This window comes from Leucopleurus acutus (genome assembly GCF_964270905.1).
Source record: "Leucopleurus acutus genome assembly, chromosome: 20".
NCBI lineage: Eukaryota > Metazoa > Chordata > Mammalia > Artiodactyla > Delphinidae > Leucopleurus > Leucopleurus acutus.
This window is the reverse complement of record NC_139162.1, coordinates 35,536,904-35,559,579: the sequence shown is the minus strand read 5'-3', so window position 1 is coordinate 35,559,579 and position 22,676 is coordinate 35,536,904. Positions and strand designations below refer to the sequence as shown.

The 22,676-nt window shown below is 38.2% G+C and overlaps 1 protein-coding gene across 1 annotated transcript in view; it reads left to right on the top strand.

Annotated features, from left to right (window-relative positions):
• LONP2 (lon peptidase 2, peroxisomal) overlaps positions 1-22,676 on the top strand; it is a 101,947-nt gene that overhangs the window by 22,627 nt on the left and 56,644 nt on the right. Inside the window, exons 7-8 of the mRNA XM_082862924.1 lie at positions 1,171-1,429; positions 10,437-10,578. Of these exons, the coding sequence (XP_082719050.1) occupies positions 1,171-1,429; positions 10,437-10,578 (401 nt within the window). The remainder of the gene's footprint in view (positions 1-1,170; positions 1,430-10,436; positions 10,579-22,676) is intronic.

The following is a 22,676-nucleotide window of genomic DNA, read 5'->3' as shown; positions in this document are numbered from 1 at the left end:
TTGTAGGAAAAATGTATAACAGGTTCCTTCCAAATAACTGATTGAAAGAGTGGACTTGTGTGTGTTTTTCTCTCTTCCATTTTCTTCTTCACTGTCAGTATTGTGGCTGTGGATTATCCTCTAGCTGCCACCCAGCTGATGAATTCCTTTTGGCTTCCATGACCTAGTGTTTAATCTGTGATTATTTCAGAGCCTGAAGCACATCAGTAAACCTAATGAAAGCTTGGCTCTAGAAACAGGGCCTAATTCATACATTTCTGGTGAGACTCTAATGGGTAGAACTTAGGCAGTTCTTTATGTCTTAATTTTTTTTTTGACTTAATTTTCTTTTTGACCCAGCCCTTCTGTTTTAGAAGATTAGCTGAAGGAAATAATTACAGATATATGTGGAGATTTAGTTACAGGGATGCACAGTGAAGCATGCTTTATAACTGTAAAGATTTGTGGATAACCTAAATGCTCAGCAATAGGGAATTAGTTAAATGAGTGTGGATAATTAAGTAATGGAATAATATGTACCCACTAAACTGTTACTGAACAATACATTTGACACTGAAAGATGTCTGTAATATATTAAGTGAAAAAACATTTTACAAAACTTGAAGACCCATATAATCTTAGTTTGAAAAATAGGTATGTAAGCGTGTGTGCACGCATACACACACACACTCACCCCCTCACACACAGAATCTGGAATAATACGTACTGAAGTGAAGGTAGTGATGTTCTCTAGGGGAGAAATGAAATTATGGGTGACTATTTCCTTCTCCTTTTATTAGTGTCATAGGGTTTTCTGGAATGAGCATATATAACTAATTGTAATAAGAAAAAAACACTTAAAAAAAAAGAACAAATGCCAGCACAAATAGAATATGTAGAAATTATGTCTCCATAGAAATGTGTATCTAGAAAATCATTCCAAATGAAATGAGTATTAACTCCTTGAGTTTTTAATTATGTAGTGTCTACTATTTCTGTAAGTACTAAATCTTTTTAAGCAAGAAAACCAAGTCCGGGTCTCCCTGAAGACTCATTTGGAAGAAACCAAGGCTGTTCTTGTCACATTTTTTTTCAAAAAACTATTTTGACTCTTACCAGCCTGGAAAGGAGTTCGTTCTCCCATTGAAAAATTCCACATGCTCAGATTGTTTCTGTTGGGTTGCTTGACAGACCGTCTGGACATTCGAGCAGCTCGGATTCTTCTGGATAATGACCATTATGCCATGGAAAAATTGAAGAAAAGAGTGCTGGAATACTTGGCTGTCAGACAGCTGAAAAACAACCTGAAGGGCCCCATTCTGTGCTTTGTCGGCCCTCCTGGCGTTGGTAAAACAAGCGTGGGAAGATCAGTGGCCAAGACTCTGGGCCGAGAGTTCCACAGGATCGCACTTGGAGGCGTGTGTGATCAGTCTGACATTCGAGGACATAGGTAGACTATTTCTCGGTTTAATCTCTGATTTCCTTCCTTTTCATTTGTCTAGAGCCCCCCCTCCCAGCATTACCGAAAGCCAAGGCATAATGTATATCTTTTTCTTAAAGCCCTCTTTGTGTTACCTTGAATGGAAAGGACATTTATGGTACTTACCTGCTAGCCTAAAGCCTCTACCGTCAGGGTATACCCAAACTAACCTTGATGTCTATGTGACGGTGGATGTGGGTATGGGGTGGTGTCTGTGCCTCAGCTTTCCTGGAATCTCATTTGAATGCAATTATAAATTAGTTATAATTAAATATTATATTTTTATATTCATTTTGGCCCAATAGCATTTCATAAATAATGACCCATAACTTTTAGAGTTTAAGGAATAAGTGCAATAGCAGGCAAGTAGGAGGAGGTAAGAAATCTTTGATAACAAATTTATTATGTTTGCATTTTAAACTTTCTTTCAAGGAGGCTGGTTTGCAGTGTGAGTATGAATAATAAGGAGAAAAGATAATAAAGGCTTTGCATTTTTTGACACCCATTCTATAAAAATACATTAAACTGTAAGAACTGTGTCTCTGATTAATCTGACATTATTAGAATGAGATTTGCATGTTATGTTCGTTGTTTTGTTCTCGGTGGCTCATATCGGAAGATGCTTTGGGAAAGCATGAACCTCTGTTTCATAGTTGCAAGTTGTGAGAAAACATACCTATAGCTTATGTGTTAAGGAACATTTAAAAATGTAGAACATTTAAAAATGTAGAAATTATGAACTGATTAAAAGAATATGATGTTGTATACCTGAGACTAATATAATGTAATATGTCAATTATATCTCAGTTAAAACGATTTTTTTAAAAGAAGGCATGTAACTTTGAGTAGAAAGTAATTAAACTGAAGATAAAACTTCTAACCTCAAGATCATAAACTCAATCTTAAAGTTGTAAAAGCATTGCAGGTTATAAGTGGGGGCTTTGGCAGGCATGCCGGTGCAAGCAGTGAACAACTGCCAGTGGCCAAGGGTAATTTAAATGCATATTTACAGTTTGGTGAATATGGATTAATCTTGGATTGTGGGGAAAAGAAAAGAATACGATGCTTTTATAACATCTTATTTTCCATTTGCCTTATTCGTGGGATCCTTAGGCAGGGATGGGAAACTATTTCAGAAACTTTTTCATGAAAAATGGTTCTTTTTATTCTCTTTTATTTGCTTATTTACAATTCTTACGCATTGAAGAAAAAGCATTCCAAGATTTTAGTAAATAAGCAATGAGGACTGCAAATTAGGTCAGGGAATTGATTTGGGTCAGTTTTTCTGGCAATTTCAAATCATGTTTTTGTTGCCTAGACTTTCTTATTCTCACATGTGCCACTAGAGGCTGTAGTTTGCTTTTGTAAAGAAATTGGCATCGTGGACCCATCCTGGAGAAGCTAGATCTAGGACCTAAATCTTCTGATTTATGCTACAGAGCTTTAGGGAGGTGTTCTGCATGCAAGAGACTTGATTCCTGCACTCAGAGTTGTCTTAGTTTATTTCTTCCTTTTATTATCTGTGGCACAGTATTGTGTGATATATGATGGAATTTAGAGAGTGAGTTTGTGGAGTTACTGTCATGTGAAATTAATGTCATGGGCACATGACATGTAGGTATTTGTCCTTCTTTCTTCCTACATTGGTGTTGATTATTCAGTAAGGCTTGGAGAGTGCTTAGTGCCCAGACACCCTGAGCATTCAATAAAAATTAGCTTTCATTATTATTTTAATTCTCAATTCTCAGGAGGACAAGTTTAGATTTATAAGCTTCAATATGACTTTTTATAAAATTCAATCTGATTTTTAAATTGTACCTAAAGTATCCTGTTTTGGGCATGATTATTTAATTTATGTGGCAGAATTGTGGAAAATGTTTTTTTATGATGCCTGCTGGTAGGCAGTATGTAATGTCATAATCCCCACCACTTCTTATGAGCATTGTTGGGTTTAAACAGATCTCTGTTTTCAATCTTTACTGAAACTGATAGACCTAAAATTTGTTCTCTTTTTTTCAAGTGAGTATCCTTTCCTGTGTGTGACTATTGTTAACAGGATTGAACCTAAAGAAACTGAGAATTTATTTTCTTTATGAGTCTTTTGTGAAAGGAGCTTGTGTGTTTGCCTAAAATATGTGTAAATATAAGCTTTTTAGAAATGTGTGGGGCTTTGCTGGTGGCGCAGTGGTTGAGAGTCCGCCTGCCGATGCAGGGGACACGGGTTCATGCCCCGGTCCAGGAAGATCCCACATGACACGGAGCAACTAGGCCCGTGAGCCGTGGCCGCTGAGCCTGCGCGTCCGGAGCTTGTGCTCTGCAACGGGAGAGGCCACAACAGTGAGGGGCCCGCGTACCGCAAAAAAAATAAATAAAAAAAAGAAATGTGTGGTGCGAATTGAGGTTATGATTGTTGCCAAGTAAAAGGTTTGTGGGTTTGTCTATGACTCATTCTACTAAGCCTGATTTTTGATACACCTTGCTGGTAAGCATGTACTCACTAGCCATCCCTGTACCAGATGTTTCACTAAACACTAGAGCCATCTGCCCTTGTGCTACTGGGGACTTATTACCCAGCTACCCACTAAATTATCAAAGCCTGGTGAAAATTTCTGTTTGAAAACCTGTTTGGAAGCAGGTGGAGCGTGGGGTGTGGTGGTTAAGGGGAGGGGGTTGAGAGCAGAGTATGCGCTTGTGTCAGAGTTGCGGGTTGGAGGAGGGGATAGGAGAGGAGAGAACGGCAGAGGATTATAGCACAGCCACGGGGTGGAGTGTGTGGGCATTTGGGAACACCCAGGTCTTGGCATTTAAGTACCGGTCACATGCCCACAAGTAGAGTTCATGCAGAGTTTTGTTTTTCCCCAGCTTGTGAGTAGGCACCACTGTTCTGCAGCCTTAAAATAGCCAAGGAAAAACAGAGCTGCGTTCTGTTATCTTCCTTGCTTATTCTCGATTCTCTCACTCACTTTCCCCATTTTCCCATGCATGGAGCTCCAGCCTTTTGGTAGAAGTACCTGTTTATGTGGAGGAAGGTGCTAATAAGTTAGGAATTTATTTTTAAAACAACCTAAGATATGTCTTTTAGAGTTAAAACGATAATGAGGTGAAAGATGGGGAAGGAAAAAAAAGACTTGGTTTACATTTAAATCTTAAACTGGGAAAATATAGTGATCTGACTAAATATTGGCCCATTGTTTTGGTTCATATTATTTTGAGTGGATTAGAGGAAGAATAGTCATGTTTATGCTCCATATTAACTAATACATTTTTTTCAGTTTAACGTTTCTCATTATCTCCATTGGGATTTTTCTGTCTACTTTTATAAGCCATAGAATCTCTCTTCCCATCTATCAGTTTTTATGACTTACATTTTTATATTTAAATATTATATTTAAATAATTTAAATCAGTTCATAGACATTAAGTATAAAGTGACTTCTTTTAGGATGAAGTTTTATGAAATCATGTTTCTATAACGATCTTTTTTCATTAGCTGTTTCTCAGTGAAATATACTACTGTTGCGATATTTCTCAAGTTATTATTGAGAGTAACTGGAAGTCACTGACCAGCTGTTTGTTCAGATGATAAAGTTCTATCATTGTAAGGAATCCTTGGCTCAATTCTTAAATAAGATGAGAAGAAAAATGAACTTTTCTTTCCACATTGATAAATTTTCATATGTAACCTTAAATAATGATGTTTTAAATAAATTTGCTGTTTCATTATTAGGGAAAAATACCTGAAGCAGCAAGCCTTTAAAATATTTTTAGCATGGTATGCCAGACACGTTACGGTTTGCTCACTAGCCTCCTTTATAACCTATATTTGTATGCAGCTCTTCTTTTTTTTTTGGCGGTACGCGGGACTCTCACTGCCGTGACCTCTCCCGTTGTGGAGCACAGGCTCCGGACGCGCAGGCTCAGCTGCCATGGCTCATGGGCCCAGCCGCTCCCCGGCATGTGGGATCTTCCCGGACCGGGGCACAAACCCGCGTCCCCTGCATCGGCAGGCGGACTCTCAACCACTGTGCCACCAGGGAAGCCCTGCAGCTCTTCTTTGCCTCCGAAAAACTTTCAGGTTATCTTGAGGCCCCAGCCCAAGGCTTCCTCCGTTAAGATAAGTGCAGTCAGTGATGATCCTATTCTCCTCTGAACTGACTACATACTGTCTGTTGTTCTCTTCAGTGATCAAATAATACAGGCCTCTGGCATTTCTAATATATTCCTATAGAGGTAAAACATAGATACATTAAAAGTAGGAGCTCTGTAGGGTAGGCGTTTTCACATGTCTTATACTCCTCTGTATCAGTCTGTGCTGCCAAGCACAGTGCCAAACGTGGTAAGTGCTCTCTAAGTGCTGCGTGAGTTCAAGTAGGATTAAAACGTGTTGGAAGTCATGCAGTCCTTTAGATGAGCACATCCATGCAAATGATTTAGGAATGACTGCTGTAAGAACAATTTGATTTGTTTAGACATGCTATATTAAAGACTATTTTTAGTTCCTTAAAGACTTTTTCTTTTTGAAAAAGAAATCATTAGGATCTCTTTTAGGTTTATTACTTTTGCCAACTTGAGAGGTATATATGTACACCCTTGGTAGAAAATTAGAAAAATAAAAAAATCCTCATGTTTTTCTACCATACAAAGGTAATCACCTTTAACATTTTATTTCCTGCCCAACTTTTCATTGGGCAGCTTTTGCCATTTTTTTTAAAGCAACAGAATTAGCCTACCGTTTCCACTTAGCATTGTAACATAAACTTTTTGTATTACAAATTGTTTGTAAATATCACTTTAATAGTTTGTGTTATAGCCCATAAGAGCTCCTTAATTGGATAGGCATGAAAAAATTGATGGTAAATGCCTGCTTTTCTCCCTCTCTACATACTGGAAAAGAGGTGAGTAAAACACCCCTTATTCCTGACATTTATCCTGATATCCTTGGCAGTGACAGAATGACCAGCTTCTTGGATTACATTAGATTTGAGTATATCTAGGGATGATGCAGAGTAGTAAAATAGTTGGTTACCATAGAGCTGTAAATAGATGATATTGTAATTTTGTGTAGTTGTTTTTTGAAGTATAACACAGACTACTTTTTGGAAAATTAAAAACGCTGATCTTGTAAATTAAAATTTTGAACTGTGTAGGCACTTTTGTTTTTGTGTATCTTATACACTAGTTGAATTGTCCTGATAAACCTGTGGAACTGCCTGTAATAATTATACTTATGAATCCATATGTTATTTAGTTCACTTGTGTACTTTAAGAAAAACTCCTAGGTTAATTACGTATTCAGGCTGAATAATAAGTAATTAAAATGATACATTCTTTGCAGACTTTCCTATATTGTGCTACATTGCTTTCTAGATGTTGTATCACAAGGAAGAACATAGAAAAGACAGTATTTTGCCCTCAAAAAAGTTATAGTTTGTAAAAGAATACTAGTTTCATTTATTTCCTACTTAATGTAGTTTCTCAGTAGGATATTTTGGTATGCTCATTTGTTTTTTAAAATGTTTGTGTTTGTTTAGTGATGTTGAAAGAGAACATTTTCATTTGTGTGTTGCTACATTTTTCACCGTCGGATTCATATTCCAAAGGTTTATTCTAAGTTTATTCTGTAACTTCAGTTAGTGAATTGCCTGTTACGCATACTTTGTGGCAAAAGACAAGCACATTATAGATATTTTCAGTAGCTTACAGGCTCTGATAATAGTTGTCTTGGTTTGACATCTAGACTAGTGGTACACATTTGAGGATGTCACCTGTGATTAAGGAACTCTGGAGGCATTGAGCACACTTGTTGCTGTTGTAACTGAGCAAAGGGCTCGTTTGCTCACAGCACAGAAAGCTGAGCTCTGACAGTGGGTTTGTAGCAAAGGAAGGGTTTATTGCAAGGCGCCAAGCAAACGCATGGGAGACAAACCCCAGATCCAATTCCAGTTGATCTTTGACTGAGGGTTTTTTTAAAAGGCAAAGAACAAAAAGGCTGGGGTTAATTATCATCTTGTGACATTTCCTAATCATAGTTTCAGGAGTCAGGATGTCTCTGGTTTACAATTCTCTGGCCAGGTAGTCCCTGGCTCATCTTGCCCTGGAGAAATAACCTGAGTTTGTATGTTAATGATAAGATCTATAACAGTGATTTTAGTACATTAACAATGTTATTGACAACAGCAATTTCAGTCATCCGACTCTGGTTGACCAGTGTTGGCAGGATTGAAGTCAGAGGGGATAAGGAGTAAAGTTTTGGATAGAGAGATTAATCATAAACTCGGTAAGAGAACTTGGTTTGGGGGGCTTGGTTTCACTATGAAAAGACATTTATAAGAGTTGCTTCTGGAACTTACCTGGTGGCGCAGTAGTTAAGAATCTGTCTGCCAATGCAGGGGACACGGGTTCGAGCCCTGCTCTGGGAAGATACCACATGCATAGCAGAGCAACTAAGCCCGCGCGCCACAACTACTGAGCTACTGAAGCCTGCGCGCCTAGAGCCCTTGCTCCGCAAAATGAGAAGCCCATGCACCGCAACGCCGGGCGCACAGCAACAAAGATCCAACGCAGCCAAAAAAAAAAAAATTAATTGAAAAAAAAAAAAGAGTTGCTTCCATGAGACAGAGATTGAAATGGGATCCAAATTTAGGTGTACTGATTTCTGCTTTTGTATTTTTTCTAGGAAATTAGAAGTTGACTTTAAGTAGCTATTACTAATAACAATTATAATTAACATCTTTTGAAAGCTTACCATGTGCCACGTACTGTGCTTTGTGCTTTACCTATTATGTTCTCTCGTGATCTCATATAATCCATCAGGTTGGCACTGTTATTATCCCCATTTTAGCAGATGAGGAAACTGAGGCTTGGGTCATGTTATTTATGCAAAGCAGTACTCAGAGACTTATAAGATCTTAACAATGGTGATAGAAAGATACTTTGGGTGCTATCATTGTTGATCTGTTGTCCTTAAACAAATAGGAGAAACAAACTTTTGTTTGGGGAACAATCTTACAACTCTATATGTAGCATCTAATCTCTATTTAGACCTACTTTCTGTCCTCAGATGCTCACTGACTCTTTCGTGGAGGCAATATGGTTGGTACCCATGGATAAAACCTAGGTTGTAAGTATGAATCAGGCAAATTGTAGGGCCAGTAAATGTTGCAGACATTACAGTATTGGAAAGATCACTTTGTGAGGGGTGGTCAGGAAAAGTTTGGTAGAATTTCTGGGATTTACCTAGGTGGGGAGAGTATTAAGGGCAGGAAGGCACCATATTAACAAAGGTAAAAAAGCGTAAGGGCTATTAATAGGACCTTTATTGTGGATGAAGCAAGAGCATAAAGGCAGCAAGTTAGGAAAGCTGGTGGGGACTGGATTGTGAAGAGCCTTGAATTCCAGACAAAGGAATTTGGACCTTATTCTCTAGGTTCTGGGAAGCAGTAGAAAGTTTTGGAGGAGTTGTTTGTATACTGTGACTAGTACCTAGATTTCCGCTTCTTCTTTAGAAAGGGCAGCTGCCTAGAATATTATTTTCTCTCCATGACTTTAGGTCTAGAATTGCAAGTACCTGTTTTTGAAATCTGCCTATCCAAAGCAATAAGGGAAAATAAATTAATGCCCTTTCTTTTAAGGAATGACCCGTAGAGGCTTTGAGGTTTGTTTGTTTTGTTTTTAATTTCCCTTCCCTACTTATTCACAGAAGACTGACAAATCTGTAAGTTCTCTAGAGAGAGAATTTCAGAGAATTTATTAATCGTGAGTCTTGTCGTTCCTATATCCTGTTCTGAAATCTTGAAATGTGCTAACTCCTTATTATAAGTTGACAGTATTTACTGTATCTGGTTCCAGGGCCTTGATCACTCCCTAAGATGAAAGGCATTCCCACGATATTTTTAAGGCTTTCTTGTCTTTTCAAAGGTCACTGTTTACTCTGTCCTACTTTATACCAGTCATGTGGCAGAACTGCTCCGTGAGCTGGCTTTGTGCAGATCATGAGATACGGCCGCTGTTCCACTTGCCCTTGGTTTGTTTCTTGCAGGCATTCACCCTTTTATGCCTGTTCACAAACAGCATTTGATTTGCTCATGGCTTAGGCAGCAAAGTTGTAACTAAAATTAGTAAACTGCTGCTTAAAATAAAGTTTTGCTGGCTTTGTAGAAAAGGCACTTTTTTCAGTTTGACAAGCATATTTTTATTTCATGTCACGTTGTGCATTTGTCAATTATGTAGATGATTCTTGTTGAGATATGTTAAAGCAGCCTCTAACATTTGAATGCATGACCTAATGTCTGGCTGAGCTTGGTTATGCCAATCAGTGTATATAGGGTGAACACAGTTTTATTCAAAAGGCCAGAATTAATGGAATTTTGATATAAATACTGTTGGCCCCAGGTCCTCTTACTACAGTGAATAACAAATTATTCCTTCTGAATATAAAAAAGTTGGAATTTTTCTTTCTTTTTTTGGGGAGAGGCCTACATTTTGAGTGGTCCTTTGAACCAATTCTGATTTCCTTTATGAAGATGGTGATGATGTTTTAGCCAGTTCTGAGTCAGCCATTTCAGTCTGTAAGAAGGTAGTTATGTTGGGGTTTGGTAAGTGCCAGGGAGGTGCCCAGAAAAACTAAGAAAAATGTGGGAATTAAATTCATAGGACTCTTTGGAAGTTTTAGAATCTCAAAGAGTAAGAATCATAACTATGTGATTTAAGGATAATTTTTTTCAGTTTCACTAAGTGGCAAAAATTAGATACAGTGTTTCTAATATCATGGGTAATTTACAGCCAGAATTCAACAGAAAATAAGATAAGAATTGAATCTCGTAACTCTTTGATGTATCACAGGGCTTTTAAAATTTACAGTATCTCTTTGCTATATTCCTGTGATAACTAAATGACTGTTTCCCAGTCCAGAGTTTTGATTTCTAAGTGATACTGCTCTGCCATCTCCCTGTTGCTAATCTACTACTTGCCTTCCGCAGACGCACCTATGTTGGCAGCATGCCTGGCCGGATAATCAATGGCTTGAAGACTGTTGGGGTGAACAATCCAGTGTTCCTGTTAGATGAGGTGGACAAACTAGGAAAAAGTCTACAGGGTGATCCTGCAGCAGCTCTGCTTGAGGTAAGATTTAGGAAATTCCCTGTCTGTAATCACACTGGAAGAGTATGGGTGGGTGAGAGTAGATAGTCATATTTAGGGAACATATACATTGATGTGGGTTTAACCATGGGAAAAACACTTTGGTACAAACTGAAACCTGAAGCCATTTGATATTTAAATTAAAATGTCATAGAGATTTTCTTTTTTCTTTTTCTAATAATTCCCCTCATTTCTTTCTTTGTTTTTGTCAAGTAGTTTAAGAAAAATTTTATGCATACTTATTGTTTAGAGACCAGTTGTTCTATAAGATTGTTACAAAAAACAGCAAGCACGTCTCCTCCCTGGGGTGCCTTATTTCCTCTTCTGCACTTTGATCCTCTGACTTTTAGTTGATTAGTCCATTTTCTAGAGATCATGGCTGTACTGCTTTCTTGATTTTAGAGTTTTTGGCATTATACATTCCTATCTATAGGAGATGATTTTGCTTGCTTGCTTCCTTCTGCCCCTACTATATCATTTTTATATCCCCAATCTCCCAATATAAATTTTATCCTGATTTTGTTAAGTCATTGTTGAGTATTTACACTATTATAGTTATATAAGTGCTTTTCACAGCTGAGCCATGTGGTGAACTATGATCACTTTGCTTTTTCTGTCCTTTTTGTTTTTCTGTGTTTTTAAACATGTTTTTAGAGTTAATAAGCATCTTGTTTCTTTTGTTCACTTTCACCAACTGTCTAATTTTCATTGGGAGACTTCCAGACCCTTTGTGTTTTATTGGTTTTGTCTTCTCTAAGCCTCTAATCTGAACTGGTTGTTCCCACACTAGGCACAGAGCTGTGGTCCGAGGATCTCCCTTCACCTCCCCCCACATTGGGTTTCCTGTTTTCCGTATTCCGTGTCTTCCTCTTTCTTGGTTTATTCTCTCATTGTCCTGGTATTAGTCTTCCAGTAGCTTCCTGAGAAAGCTTGTATGTAAACGTTCTTCAACTTTGCATATCTGAAAATGTCTTTATGTTTCTCTCATACTTGATTGGTAGTTTGACTGGGTATAGAATTCCAGGTGGAAATAATTTTCCTGCAAAATTTTAAAGACATTTCTCCATTGTTTTCCAGCTTTCAGTGTTGCTATTGATGAGACTAAGTCTTTTGTGACTTGTTTTGCTCTCTGAAAACTTTTCAGATCTCCTGTTTATCCCAGTGTTCTGAAAATTTACAATAATCTGCCGTGGCATGGGTCTTTTTACATTTTTGCTGATGCTTTGAAGGTTCTTTGTATTGGAAAATCCTCTCCTTTTATTTCTGTAAAATTTTCTTGAATCCTTTTGTTGATGATTTCTTCACCATTTTTGGGGAACTCCTATTAATTTGATGTTAGATCTTTAATTTTCTTATCTCTCCTATTACTCATCTTTTTTATTTTTTGTTCTACTTTCTGTGAAGAGTTCCTCAGCTTTATCTTTTAATCCTTCTATGAGTTTGTCATTTCAAAGAACCCCTTTTTTTAACTTCTCTGCATGTTCTTTTTATACTACCTTGCTCTTGTTACATAGTTGTAAAATGTCCTTTTGTCTCTGTGAGAAAAATACTAATAGATTAAAAAAAATTATTTTTCCTTTCTTTGCTCCAAAGCTGCATTTATCTATTCGTTATATATTTTTTCTGGTCTCTGTCTTTTATATTAGAGTCTTTCATTAGATGTCTGGCAGTTTTTGTGTGTTCATATTTAATAGTGAGGCATGAAAAAGCTGATTGGAAGCTATGAACATATGAGAGGGGGCTTATTGATTACAATTTTCACAGTAGGGTTATCTGACTAATACATTTCATTGAGGAACCTTCTGTGTCAATAAGTTTAGGTCTTTCTGTTGAGGCTGATCAGATTTCTCAGAGAAGACTCTTTAAAAGTCTCTTGGCTTGAGAATGAAGGCCTGGCTGCCAACATTCTAGGAACCAAGCATTCAGCATCCTGGATGTATGCATTCACCTGAACTGTTGTTTTCAGTATAGTATGTACTCTACTCAGCTGTGCCCAGTGTCACCTGCACAGGGAACCACTGCTTTATGTTCTTAAGAAAATCCCAGTACTTTGCTAGGATAGGGGAAGGGATCTGGTGTGCCTGACTGCTTCATAAATTTACTTTAACCAGTCCTCCTTATTTTGCCACCTCTGCCCCCCACTCTTTACCCTGGTTTAAGTAAAATATTATTAATATTCAAATTGATTTGTAAAACCGAGGGAAAACTTGCTTTGTAAAAGGTTTTTTCTTGTTTATTTCCTTGCTTTGAGTTCCCTCTGGCTTCCTGTTTTTCTGTTTTTGTAATCTTCTTAGAACAGGATGGACTGGGACATGTGTCTTATGAACAGGGAGACCATACATTCTGTTTTGCATGGACATTCCCAGTTTATGCCTAATTATTAATTGCACTCTCTTTTAGTCTTAGAAGTGGGTCCTCTTCGGACAATAAAAAGTACAGTTACCCTACTTTAAAAGCCCCAGGGCTTGGAGATAAGAGTTTGATTTGGTTTGGTTTTGCTTGTTTTTATTTGAAGACAGTTCTCTTCTGGCTCAGTAACTGGTTTACTAATCAGTACTCTGAATGATAAAATAGTGAACATTATTTAAGATTTTAGTGGTTTCTTAGTTGTTAACTTTAGACATGCAGTTTAATTTAATTGGGGCACTTTTCAGATAATCTGACAGATTCTCCCATTAGACACTTACTGTTACCCTGTTGAAAAGAACTGAAGAATAATTTCCTGATGGTTAGATTTCCCAACAGACTATATGTAGGAGTCCTGAAACAAGTCCACCAAAGACAGCTTCACAAGTAGTAGGAGAAGATGATTAAGCCCCCTGTATGTTTGTTTGACTGTATATTTCAAATGTTCACCTAGTGCTTTGTGGTGATTCAGTAATATTTGTTGAATTGAATTGATCTTTGATAACAAGCAGCTGATATATTGATATTTTCTTACCTGCCGTAGAACTTGGTATTCACTCTTCTGGCAACTTCCAAACTAAAAGTACAAAAGCCTCAAATGATACCTCAAAGTAAATGCCACCCTGGGCCACATGCTTATCTCTGATGTTTAGTGACGAATGGCATCAGTTCCTTATAGACTGTGGTATCTGTGAAGCAAGATGTAGATTTGGAAGAACCGAGTGTCTTGGTCCCTGACCTCCTCCTTCTCCCTGCCTGCCCAAATCCTGGGTAAAATCCTCTCATACCTCACAGATTATTGAAGCAAATAAGAATATATATAAAAGCACTCTGTAAACTGTAAATCGCTCTACAGATAATATTTTAATTTAATACCACTGACATTTCTTTTGTGTCTGTTTTGAAAGCCACTTCAAATTTTCCAATACCAGTAGATCCCCCTGAATGAAAAAAATGAATAAATTCAATTACTCAACACCTTGTATTTAAAGTAGAATATTACTGAGAGTCTGGAATATTCAAGAGCATGTGTTTTTTATCTTTCCATATAGAAAACCTACTTTTTCAAAATTGACGTTTAGACATTATTTATAAAATTTACTCATACAAGATTACTTTTATTTTACAGCTAACTTGTATTAAGAGAATATGTACTGGATATGAAGAACATAATAGTAGATATAGAGTGGTTACTCTGAATAAATTAGAAAATAAACTTGTTCTGCCTGTAGATTCTTCTTGCCTTCATGTTACTCATGAAGAATATGCTGATTTCCTTGAGCTTCCATGGAATTGTTGCTTATATAAAACAGAATGTATTTCCAGCATACTGTTGTCAGCATAGAAATATTTACTTAAAATTTAGATACCTCTTTTTATTGGGGCGGGGGGGGCGGTTCGCAGGCCTCTCACTGTTGTGGCCTCTCCCGTTGCGGAACACAGGCTCTGGACGCACAGGTTCTGGACATGCAGGGTCAGCGGCCATGGCTCACAGGCCTAGCCGCTCTGCGGCACGTGGGATCTTCCCGGATTGGGGCACGAACCCGTGTCCCCTGCATCGGCAGGCGGACTCTCAACCACTGCGCCACCAGGGAAGCCCGTAGATACCTCTTTTGAAAATTTATTGGAAGAATATAAAACTAGATCTAACTACTTGATAAACAAATGTTGGTAGTAGAATTCAGGCAAGTCTGTTGTTGAATAGTGTTAAAATATTAGATGCAAGGAAAGTCCTTTTATGTAATTATTAGACTCAAAATTATGGAAGTTTTATCAGCTAGATTATTATCATATTTATAATTAATTCAAGATTCAGACTGTTCGTTAAATATAAGTGCATTTCTGAAATACACTTTTGTGTGAATGGGCAAATAAAATACATGGATACTATACTACATGGATATAGGCAATAATATTACAGTTCTAATATTAGAACTGAGCCACCAGGGAAGTCCAAACTTCTTTATTTAAAACTGAAGTTGTTGGGGACTTCCCTGATGGCGCACTGGTTGGGAATCCACCTGCCAATGCAGGGGACACGGGTTCGAGCCCTGGTTCAGGAAGATCCCACATGGCGCGGAGCAGCTAAGCCCGTGTGCCACAACTACTGAGCCTGCACTCTAGAGATTGCGAGCCACAACTGCTGAGCCCATGCACCACAACTACTGAAGCCTGCGTGCCTAGAGCCTGTGCTCCGCAACAAGAGAAGCCACCGCGATGAGAAGCCCGCGCACTGCAACAAAGAGTAGCCCCCGCTCGTGGCAATTACAGAAAGCACACATGCAGCAACAATGACCCAACGCAGCCATAAATAAATAAAATTTATTAAAAAACGAAAAAAAACAACTGAAGTTCTTAATTAGAATTAGATCCAGTTGAGTCCTTCAAGATGGTGGAGGAGTAAGGTGTGGAGTTCACCTTCCTCCCCACAAATACATCAGAAGTACATCTACATGTGGAGCAACTCCTACAGAACACTTACTGAGCGCTGGCAGAAGACCTCAGACCTCCCAAAAGGCAAGAAACTCCCCACGTACCTGGGTAGGGCAAAAGAAAAAAGAATAAACAGAGACAAAAGAATAGGGACAGGACCTACACCTCTGGGAGGGAGCTGTGAAGGAGGAAAAGTTTCCACACACTAGGAAGCCCCTTCACTGGTGGAGATGGGGGGTGGAGACAGGGAAGCTTCGGAACCACGGAGGAGAGCGCAGCAACAGGGGTGCAGAGGGCAAAGCGAAGAGATTCCCACACAGAGGATCGGTACCGACCAGCACTCACCAGCCCAAGAGGCTTGTCTGCTCACCTGCCGGGGTGGGCTGAGGCTGGGAGCTGAGGCTCGGGCTTTGGAGGTCAGATACCAGGGAGAGGACTGGGGTTGGCTGTGTGAACACAGCCTGAAGAGGTCTAGTGCGCCACAGCTAGCCAGGAGGGAGTCCGGGAAAAAGTCTGGAACTGTCTAAGAGGCAAGAGGACATTGTTTCAGGGTGCGCGAGGAGAGGGGATTCAGAGCACCACCTAAATGAGCTCCAGAGACGGGCGCGAGCCGCGGCTATCAGCGCAGACACCAGAGATGGGCATGAGACGCTAAGGCTACTGCTGCGGCCACCAAGAAGCCCGTGTGAAAACACAGGTCACTTGTGGCCCACCACTGCCAGGGTCCCGTGATCCAGGGACAATGTCCCCGGGCAAACACACAGCACGCCTCAGGCTGTTGCAACATTGCACTGGCCTCGCCCCGCATTCCCTCCCCCTCCCTCCCCCTGCCTGAATGAACCAGAACCCACGAATCAGCTGCTACTTTAACCCTGTCCTCTCTGAGCGAAAAACAGACACCCTCAGGCGACCTACATGCAGAGGCGGGGCCAAATCCAAAGCTGAACCCCAGGAGCTGTGCGAACAAAGAAGAGAAAGGGAAATCTCTCCCAGCAGCCTCAGGAGCAGCGGATTAAATCTCCACAATCAACTTGATGTACCCAGCATCTGTGGAATACATGAATAGACAACAAATCATCCCAAAATTGAGGCGGTGGACTGTGGAGCAACTGTAGACTTGGGGTTTGCTTTCTGCATCTAATTTGTTTTTGGTCTCATGTTTATCTTAGCTTAGTATTTAGAGTTTAGTATCATTGGTAGATTTGTTTATTGATTTGGTTGCTCTCTTCTTTTTTTCTAATATATCGATATATATATATTTTTTCCCTTTTCTCTTTTTGTGGGTGTGTATGCTTCTTTGTGTGATTTTGTCTGTATAGCTTTGCTTTTACCATTTGTTCTAGGGTTCTGTCTTTTTTTTTTATTAGTATAGTTTTTAGTTGTTATCACTGGTGGCTTTGTTTTTGCGTTGGGTTTGGTTGCTCTCTTCTTTCTTTTTTTAATTACTTTTTAATTTTAATAATTTATTTTAAAAACTTTATTTTCTTTTTCTTTCTTTCTGCCTTCCTTCCTTCCTTTCTTTCTTTCTTTCCTTTTCTTTCTTTTCTCTTTTCTTTTCTTTTCTTTTCTTTTCTTTTCTTTTCTTTTCTTTTCTTTCTCCCTTTCTTCTGAGCCGTGTGGCTGACAGGGTCTTCATGCTCTGGCCAGGTGTCAGGCCTGTGCTTCTGAGGTGGGAGAGCTGAGTTCAGGACATTGGTCCACCAGAGACCTCCCGGCTCCATGTAACATAAAACAGTGAAAGCTCTCCCAGAGATCTCCATCTCAATGCTAAGACCCAGCTCCACTCAACGACCAGCAAGCTCCAGTGCTGGACACCCTATGCCAAACAACTAGCAAGACAGGAACACAACCCCACCCATTAGCAGAGAGGCTGCCTAAAATCATAATAAGTCCACAGACACCCCAAAACACACCACCTGACGTGGACCTGCCCACCAGAAAGACACAGCCTCATCCACAAGAACACAGACAACAGTCCCCTCCACCAGGAAGCCTACACAACCCACTGAACCAACCTTAGCCACTGGGGGCAGACACCAAAAACAACAGGAACGACGAACCTGCAGACTGCGAAAAGGAGACCCCAAACATAGTAAGTTAAGCAAAATGAGAAGACAGAAAAACACACAGCAGATGAAGGAGCAAGGTAAAAACCCACCAGACCAAACAAACTAGAACAAAAAATAGAACTAGAACTAAAAATTTCACAATTTGTATGGAAACACAAAAGACCCCAAATAGCCAAAGCAATCTTGGGAAAGAAAAACGGAGCTGGAGGAATCAAGCTCCCAGACTTCAGACTATACTACAAAGCTACAGTAATCAAGACAGTATGGTACTGGCACAGAAACAGAAATATAGATCAATGGAACAGAATAGAAAACCCAGAGATAAACCCACGCACATATGGTCACCTATGTTTGATAAAGGAGGCAAGAATATACAATGGAGAAAAGACAGCCTCTTCAATAAGTGGTGCTGGGAAAACAGGACAGCTACATGTAAAAGAACAAAAGAAATTAGAACACTCCCTAACACCATACACAAAAATAATCTCAAAATGGATTAAAGACCTAAATGTAAGGTCAGACACTATAAAACTCTTAGAGGAAAACATAGGCAGAACACTCTGTTTTTGACCCACCTCCTAGAGAAATGGAATTAAAAAAAATAATAAATGGGACCTAATGAAACTTAAAAGCTTTTGCACAGCAAAGGAAAACATAAACAAGATGAAAAGACAACCCTCAGAATGGGAGAAAATATTTGCAAATGAAGCAACTGATTAATCTCCAAAATTTACAAGCAGTTCATGCAGCTCAATATCAAAAAAACAAGCAACCCAACCCCAAAATGGGCAGAAGACCTAAATAGACATTTCTCCAAAGAAGATATACAGATTGCTAACAAACACATGAAAGAATGCTCAATATCACTAATCATTAGAGAAATGCAAACCAAAACTACGAGGTATTATTATCTCACACCGGTCAGAATGGCCATCATCAAAAAATCGACAACAATAAATGCCGGAAAGGGTGTGGAGAAAAGGGAACCCTCTTGTGCTGTTGGTCGGAGAGTAAATTGATACAGCCACTATGGAAAACAGTATGGAGGTTTCTTAAAAAACTAAAAATAGAACTACCATATGACCCAGCAGTCCCACTGCTGGGCATATACCCTGAGAAAACCATAATTCAAAAAGAGTCACGTACCACAATGTTCATTGCAGCTCTATTTACAATAGCCAGGACATGGAAGCAACCTAAGTGTCCATCGACAGATGAATGGGTAAAGAACCTGTGGCACTTATATGGGAATGTTACTCAGCCATAAAATGAAGCGAAATTGAGTTATTTGTAGTGAGGTGGATGGACCTAGAGTCTGTCATGCAGAGTGAAGTAAGTCAGAAAAACAAATACCTTATGCTGACACATATATATGGAATCTAAAAGAAAAAGAAAAAAAGTTCTGAAGAACCTAGGGGCAGGACAGGAATAAAGACGCAGATGTAGAGAATGGACTTGAGGACATGGGGAGGGGGTGAGAGAGTGGCATGGACATATATACACTACCAAATGTAATAGATAGCTAGTGGGAAGCAGCTGCATAGCACAGGGAGACAGGGAGATCAGCTCGGTGCTTTGTGACCACTTAAAGGGGTGGGATAGTGAGGGTGGGGGGGAGATGCAAGAGGGAGGAGATATGGGAATATATGTATAGCTGATTCACTTTGTTATAAAGCAGAAACTAACACATCATTGTAAAGCAATTGTACTCCAATAAAAATGTTTTAAAAAAAAACTAGATCCAATTAGTAATTAAATCAAGTAGTATATTTACTACTTAGATACCACAGACGTGTTATCTTCTAAGATGTACAACTATCGTCAAAAAATGTCAAAGAGACTTAGGAAAATCCAGCTCTAAACTTTTATAAATGAAAAACTTGAAGTCCAGGATATTAATTTTTCATCTCATCACATGCTATGTTTACAATTTAATTCTGAAACTCTAGCAGAGTAAAAAATGCCTTAAATACTGATGTTATGAGAGAAGAGTAGGTGAAGACCCATACCCATTTTTCTGCTTTCTTTTTCTCTCTGCCGTCTCTAATTAGGGGAAATACTGCAATGAAAGATGAACTAAGCTAAATTAGGGAAGCTTAAGACTTGTTAATCGTTACTTTTCAATGCTAGCAACCATTTTTACCAGTGCCCAAGGCATAGTTGCAGATTACACAAAAATATCTTAATGTCTTTGTTAGCCTTTTTCTTTTCTTTTTATACCCACTTCCATTTTCTGTCTTTCCTGTATTACCCACCCACCGTACCCCCCACATATACATGCACCAGCTGCCACCAGACTATCCACTGCCCTCCAGCCCTTAGCTATATTCTCAACCAAAATTATTTCTCATTTCCATCCTATTTAAAATTCCTGGTATTAGACTTTGGTGGTGATTGGATTGCATGATTAAATTTACATGAAAACTAATCCTGAATGAGTTGGGATAATTATTGGTATGAATTTGTGACTGGATAGTCTCCAAGCGTTTCTTTTCCTCTGCTGCCAATCTCAGGGATGCTATATCAGGGAATCAGCAGACCAACGTGTGGCCCAAGTCCTGGCTCTTGTCATCTTTCTCTACAAGGACCCCCGCCACACTGGATTCGCTAGTAAAAAAGGAAAATAAAAAAAAAGAAACTTGAGAGAAGTAGACAGTAAATGGTAAATTGAGAAAAAATAAGTTAAGAAATAGAAATTTGACTAATGAATTGAGAAATAATGCATTGGGTTTAGTGTCTACGTCCCAGGTTTCCAGGAGCAAGCACTTTTCAAAATATCCTGTCCATTTAGGGAAGTATTTTACCAGTATTTAGCAAGTTATGTATTCCTATTTTTTACACAAGGAATAGACAGTATTTAAAAATTATATAGGAATCTCCTTTATATTAATGATTCTGTTTTGCCAGAAATAAATGAAAACATTTGAATGTTCTACAAAATGTATGCTTAGCCTTGGGCAGTTTAATTCACAAATGGAGATGGGCATTCAGATTGAGATGTCAACTGATTGCCACTCATTAAACAGAAGCAGCTCACCCTTTTAACAAATTGTTATTTAAAGATATTTTATTGATTAATTTTTTTACAGCTCTAGGGTATGGTATAATTGACATATAGTAAAGTGAGTATATTTAAAATGCACAATTTGATAAACTGTGACATATGTATAAATTATGAAGCCACACAAATAATCAAGACAATGAACATAGCAGTTCCACTTCTGAAATGAAAAATTCATAGAGAGAATCAGCAGTCAACTTGAACTCATGGAAGAAAGAACCAGTGAATTTGAAGATAGATTGATAGAGATTATACAATCTGAAGAACAGATTTAAAAAATGAATAAAATGAACAGAGCATCGGGGAAATGTGGGATACTGTGAAGCACACCAGTATGTGCAGAAGAGGACAGGAGAGGGAGATGGGAGCAGAAAAAATTTTCAAAGAAATAATGGTTGAAAACTTCCCAAATTTGATGAAAAACATAAATCTACACAACCAGGAAGCTCAATGAATTTCATGTACGATAAACACAAATCTGTAGATACATAATGTAGTAAAAATGCTGAAAGACAAAAACCTTTGGAAGCAACAAGAGATGGTGTATCCATTCATATTTTGATGGATGTTTGGATTTTTCAAGTTTTGGCTGTTACAAATAAAGCTGCTATGAATACACATGTATTAATACAAGTCTTTGTATGGACATACAGTTTTATTTCTTTTTGATAAATAAATACCTAGGAGTGGAATGGTTTGGGCAAAGTGGTAGGTATAGGTTTAACTTTTTAAGGAACTGTCGGATTGTTTTCCAAAATGGTTATGCTGTTTTCCATTTCTACTAGTAGTGTGTAAGAGTCCCAGTAGCTCCACATCATTGCCAGTAATTGATATGTGGTAAGTTTTTGTAATTTTAGTCATTCTGGTGGGTGTGTTGTATCATCTCATTGTGGTTTTAGTTTGCATTTCCCTAATAATTAATGACTTTTTGAGCATCTCTGCATGTGATTATTGGCCATCCTTTGTGTCTTTTGGTGAAATTCCAATTTTACTTTTCGCTTTTAATTGAGTTGTCTTTTCATTGTTGAGTTGTAAGAATTCCTTATGTGTTCTACATAGATTTCCTTTGTCAGGTACATATTTTTCAGATATTTTCTTCAAATATTTTATTGACAGTGTTTGTTGAAGAGCAAAAGTTTTTGTTTTTTTTATAAAGTCCAATTTAAAAAGTTTTGTTAATGGTTTCTTTGGAGTTGTAATTAAGAAATCTTTACTAAACCAAGGTCACACGGATTTTCTCCTATGTTTTCTTCTACAAGTTTCATATTTTTAGCTCTAACATTTGAGTCTATGATTCATGCTGAGTGAATTTTTGTATATGATGCATAGTAAGGGATCAAGGTTCCTTTTCTTTTTGCATATAGATATTCAATTGTTCCAATACTGTTTGTCAAAAAAAGTATCTTTTCTCCATTGAATTGCCTTAGACATCTTTGTCAAATGTGTGTTTTATGTTTCTGAGTTCCCTATACTGTTCCATTAATTTATGTTTATGCCAATACCACACTGAGTCGATCACGTTGCTTTATAATAGGTCTTGAAATCATTTAGTGTTAGTTGTCCAGCTTTGCTTTTCTTGTCTAAAAATTTTTCAGCTATTCTAGGTTCTTCGCATTTCCATATAAATTTTAGAATGTTTGTCAATTGCTCCAAAGCAGTCTGCTGGGATTCTGCTGGGATTTTAATTGGCATTTCATTTGAACCTGTAGATCATTTGGGGAGAATTGTCATCTTAAAAATATTGTTTCTTCTCAAAAATATTGTTTCTTCTCATCTGTGAACAGGTATATCTCTGGGGTTTTTTTAGGTCTTCCTAACTTTCTCAGCAATGTTTTTTCGCTCTCAGCATACAGATCTTGCACTCTGTCAAATTTATCCCAAACTATTTCCTATTTCTTGATGCTATTTTTTATTTCAATTTTTGATAATTGCTAATATAAAGAAAGAGTACAATTTGTATTTTGTATATTAACCTCGTATCCTACAACTTTGCTAGTAAACTCATTAATTTTCATCACCTTGTCTCTCTACCTTTTTTGTTTGTTTTGGCCCCTGTGTTTTATGTTAGGGCTTTCCTCCAGTCTTTGGTGATTCTTCGATGTCTCTTTATA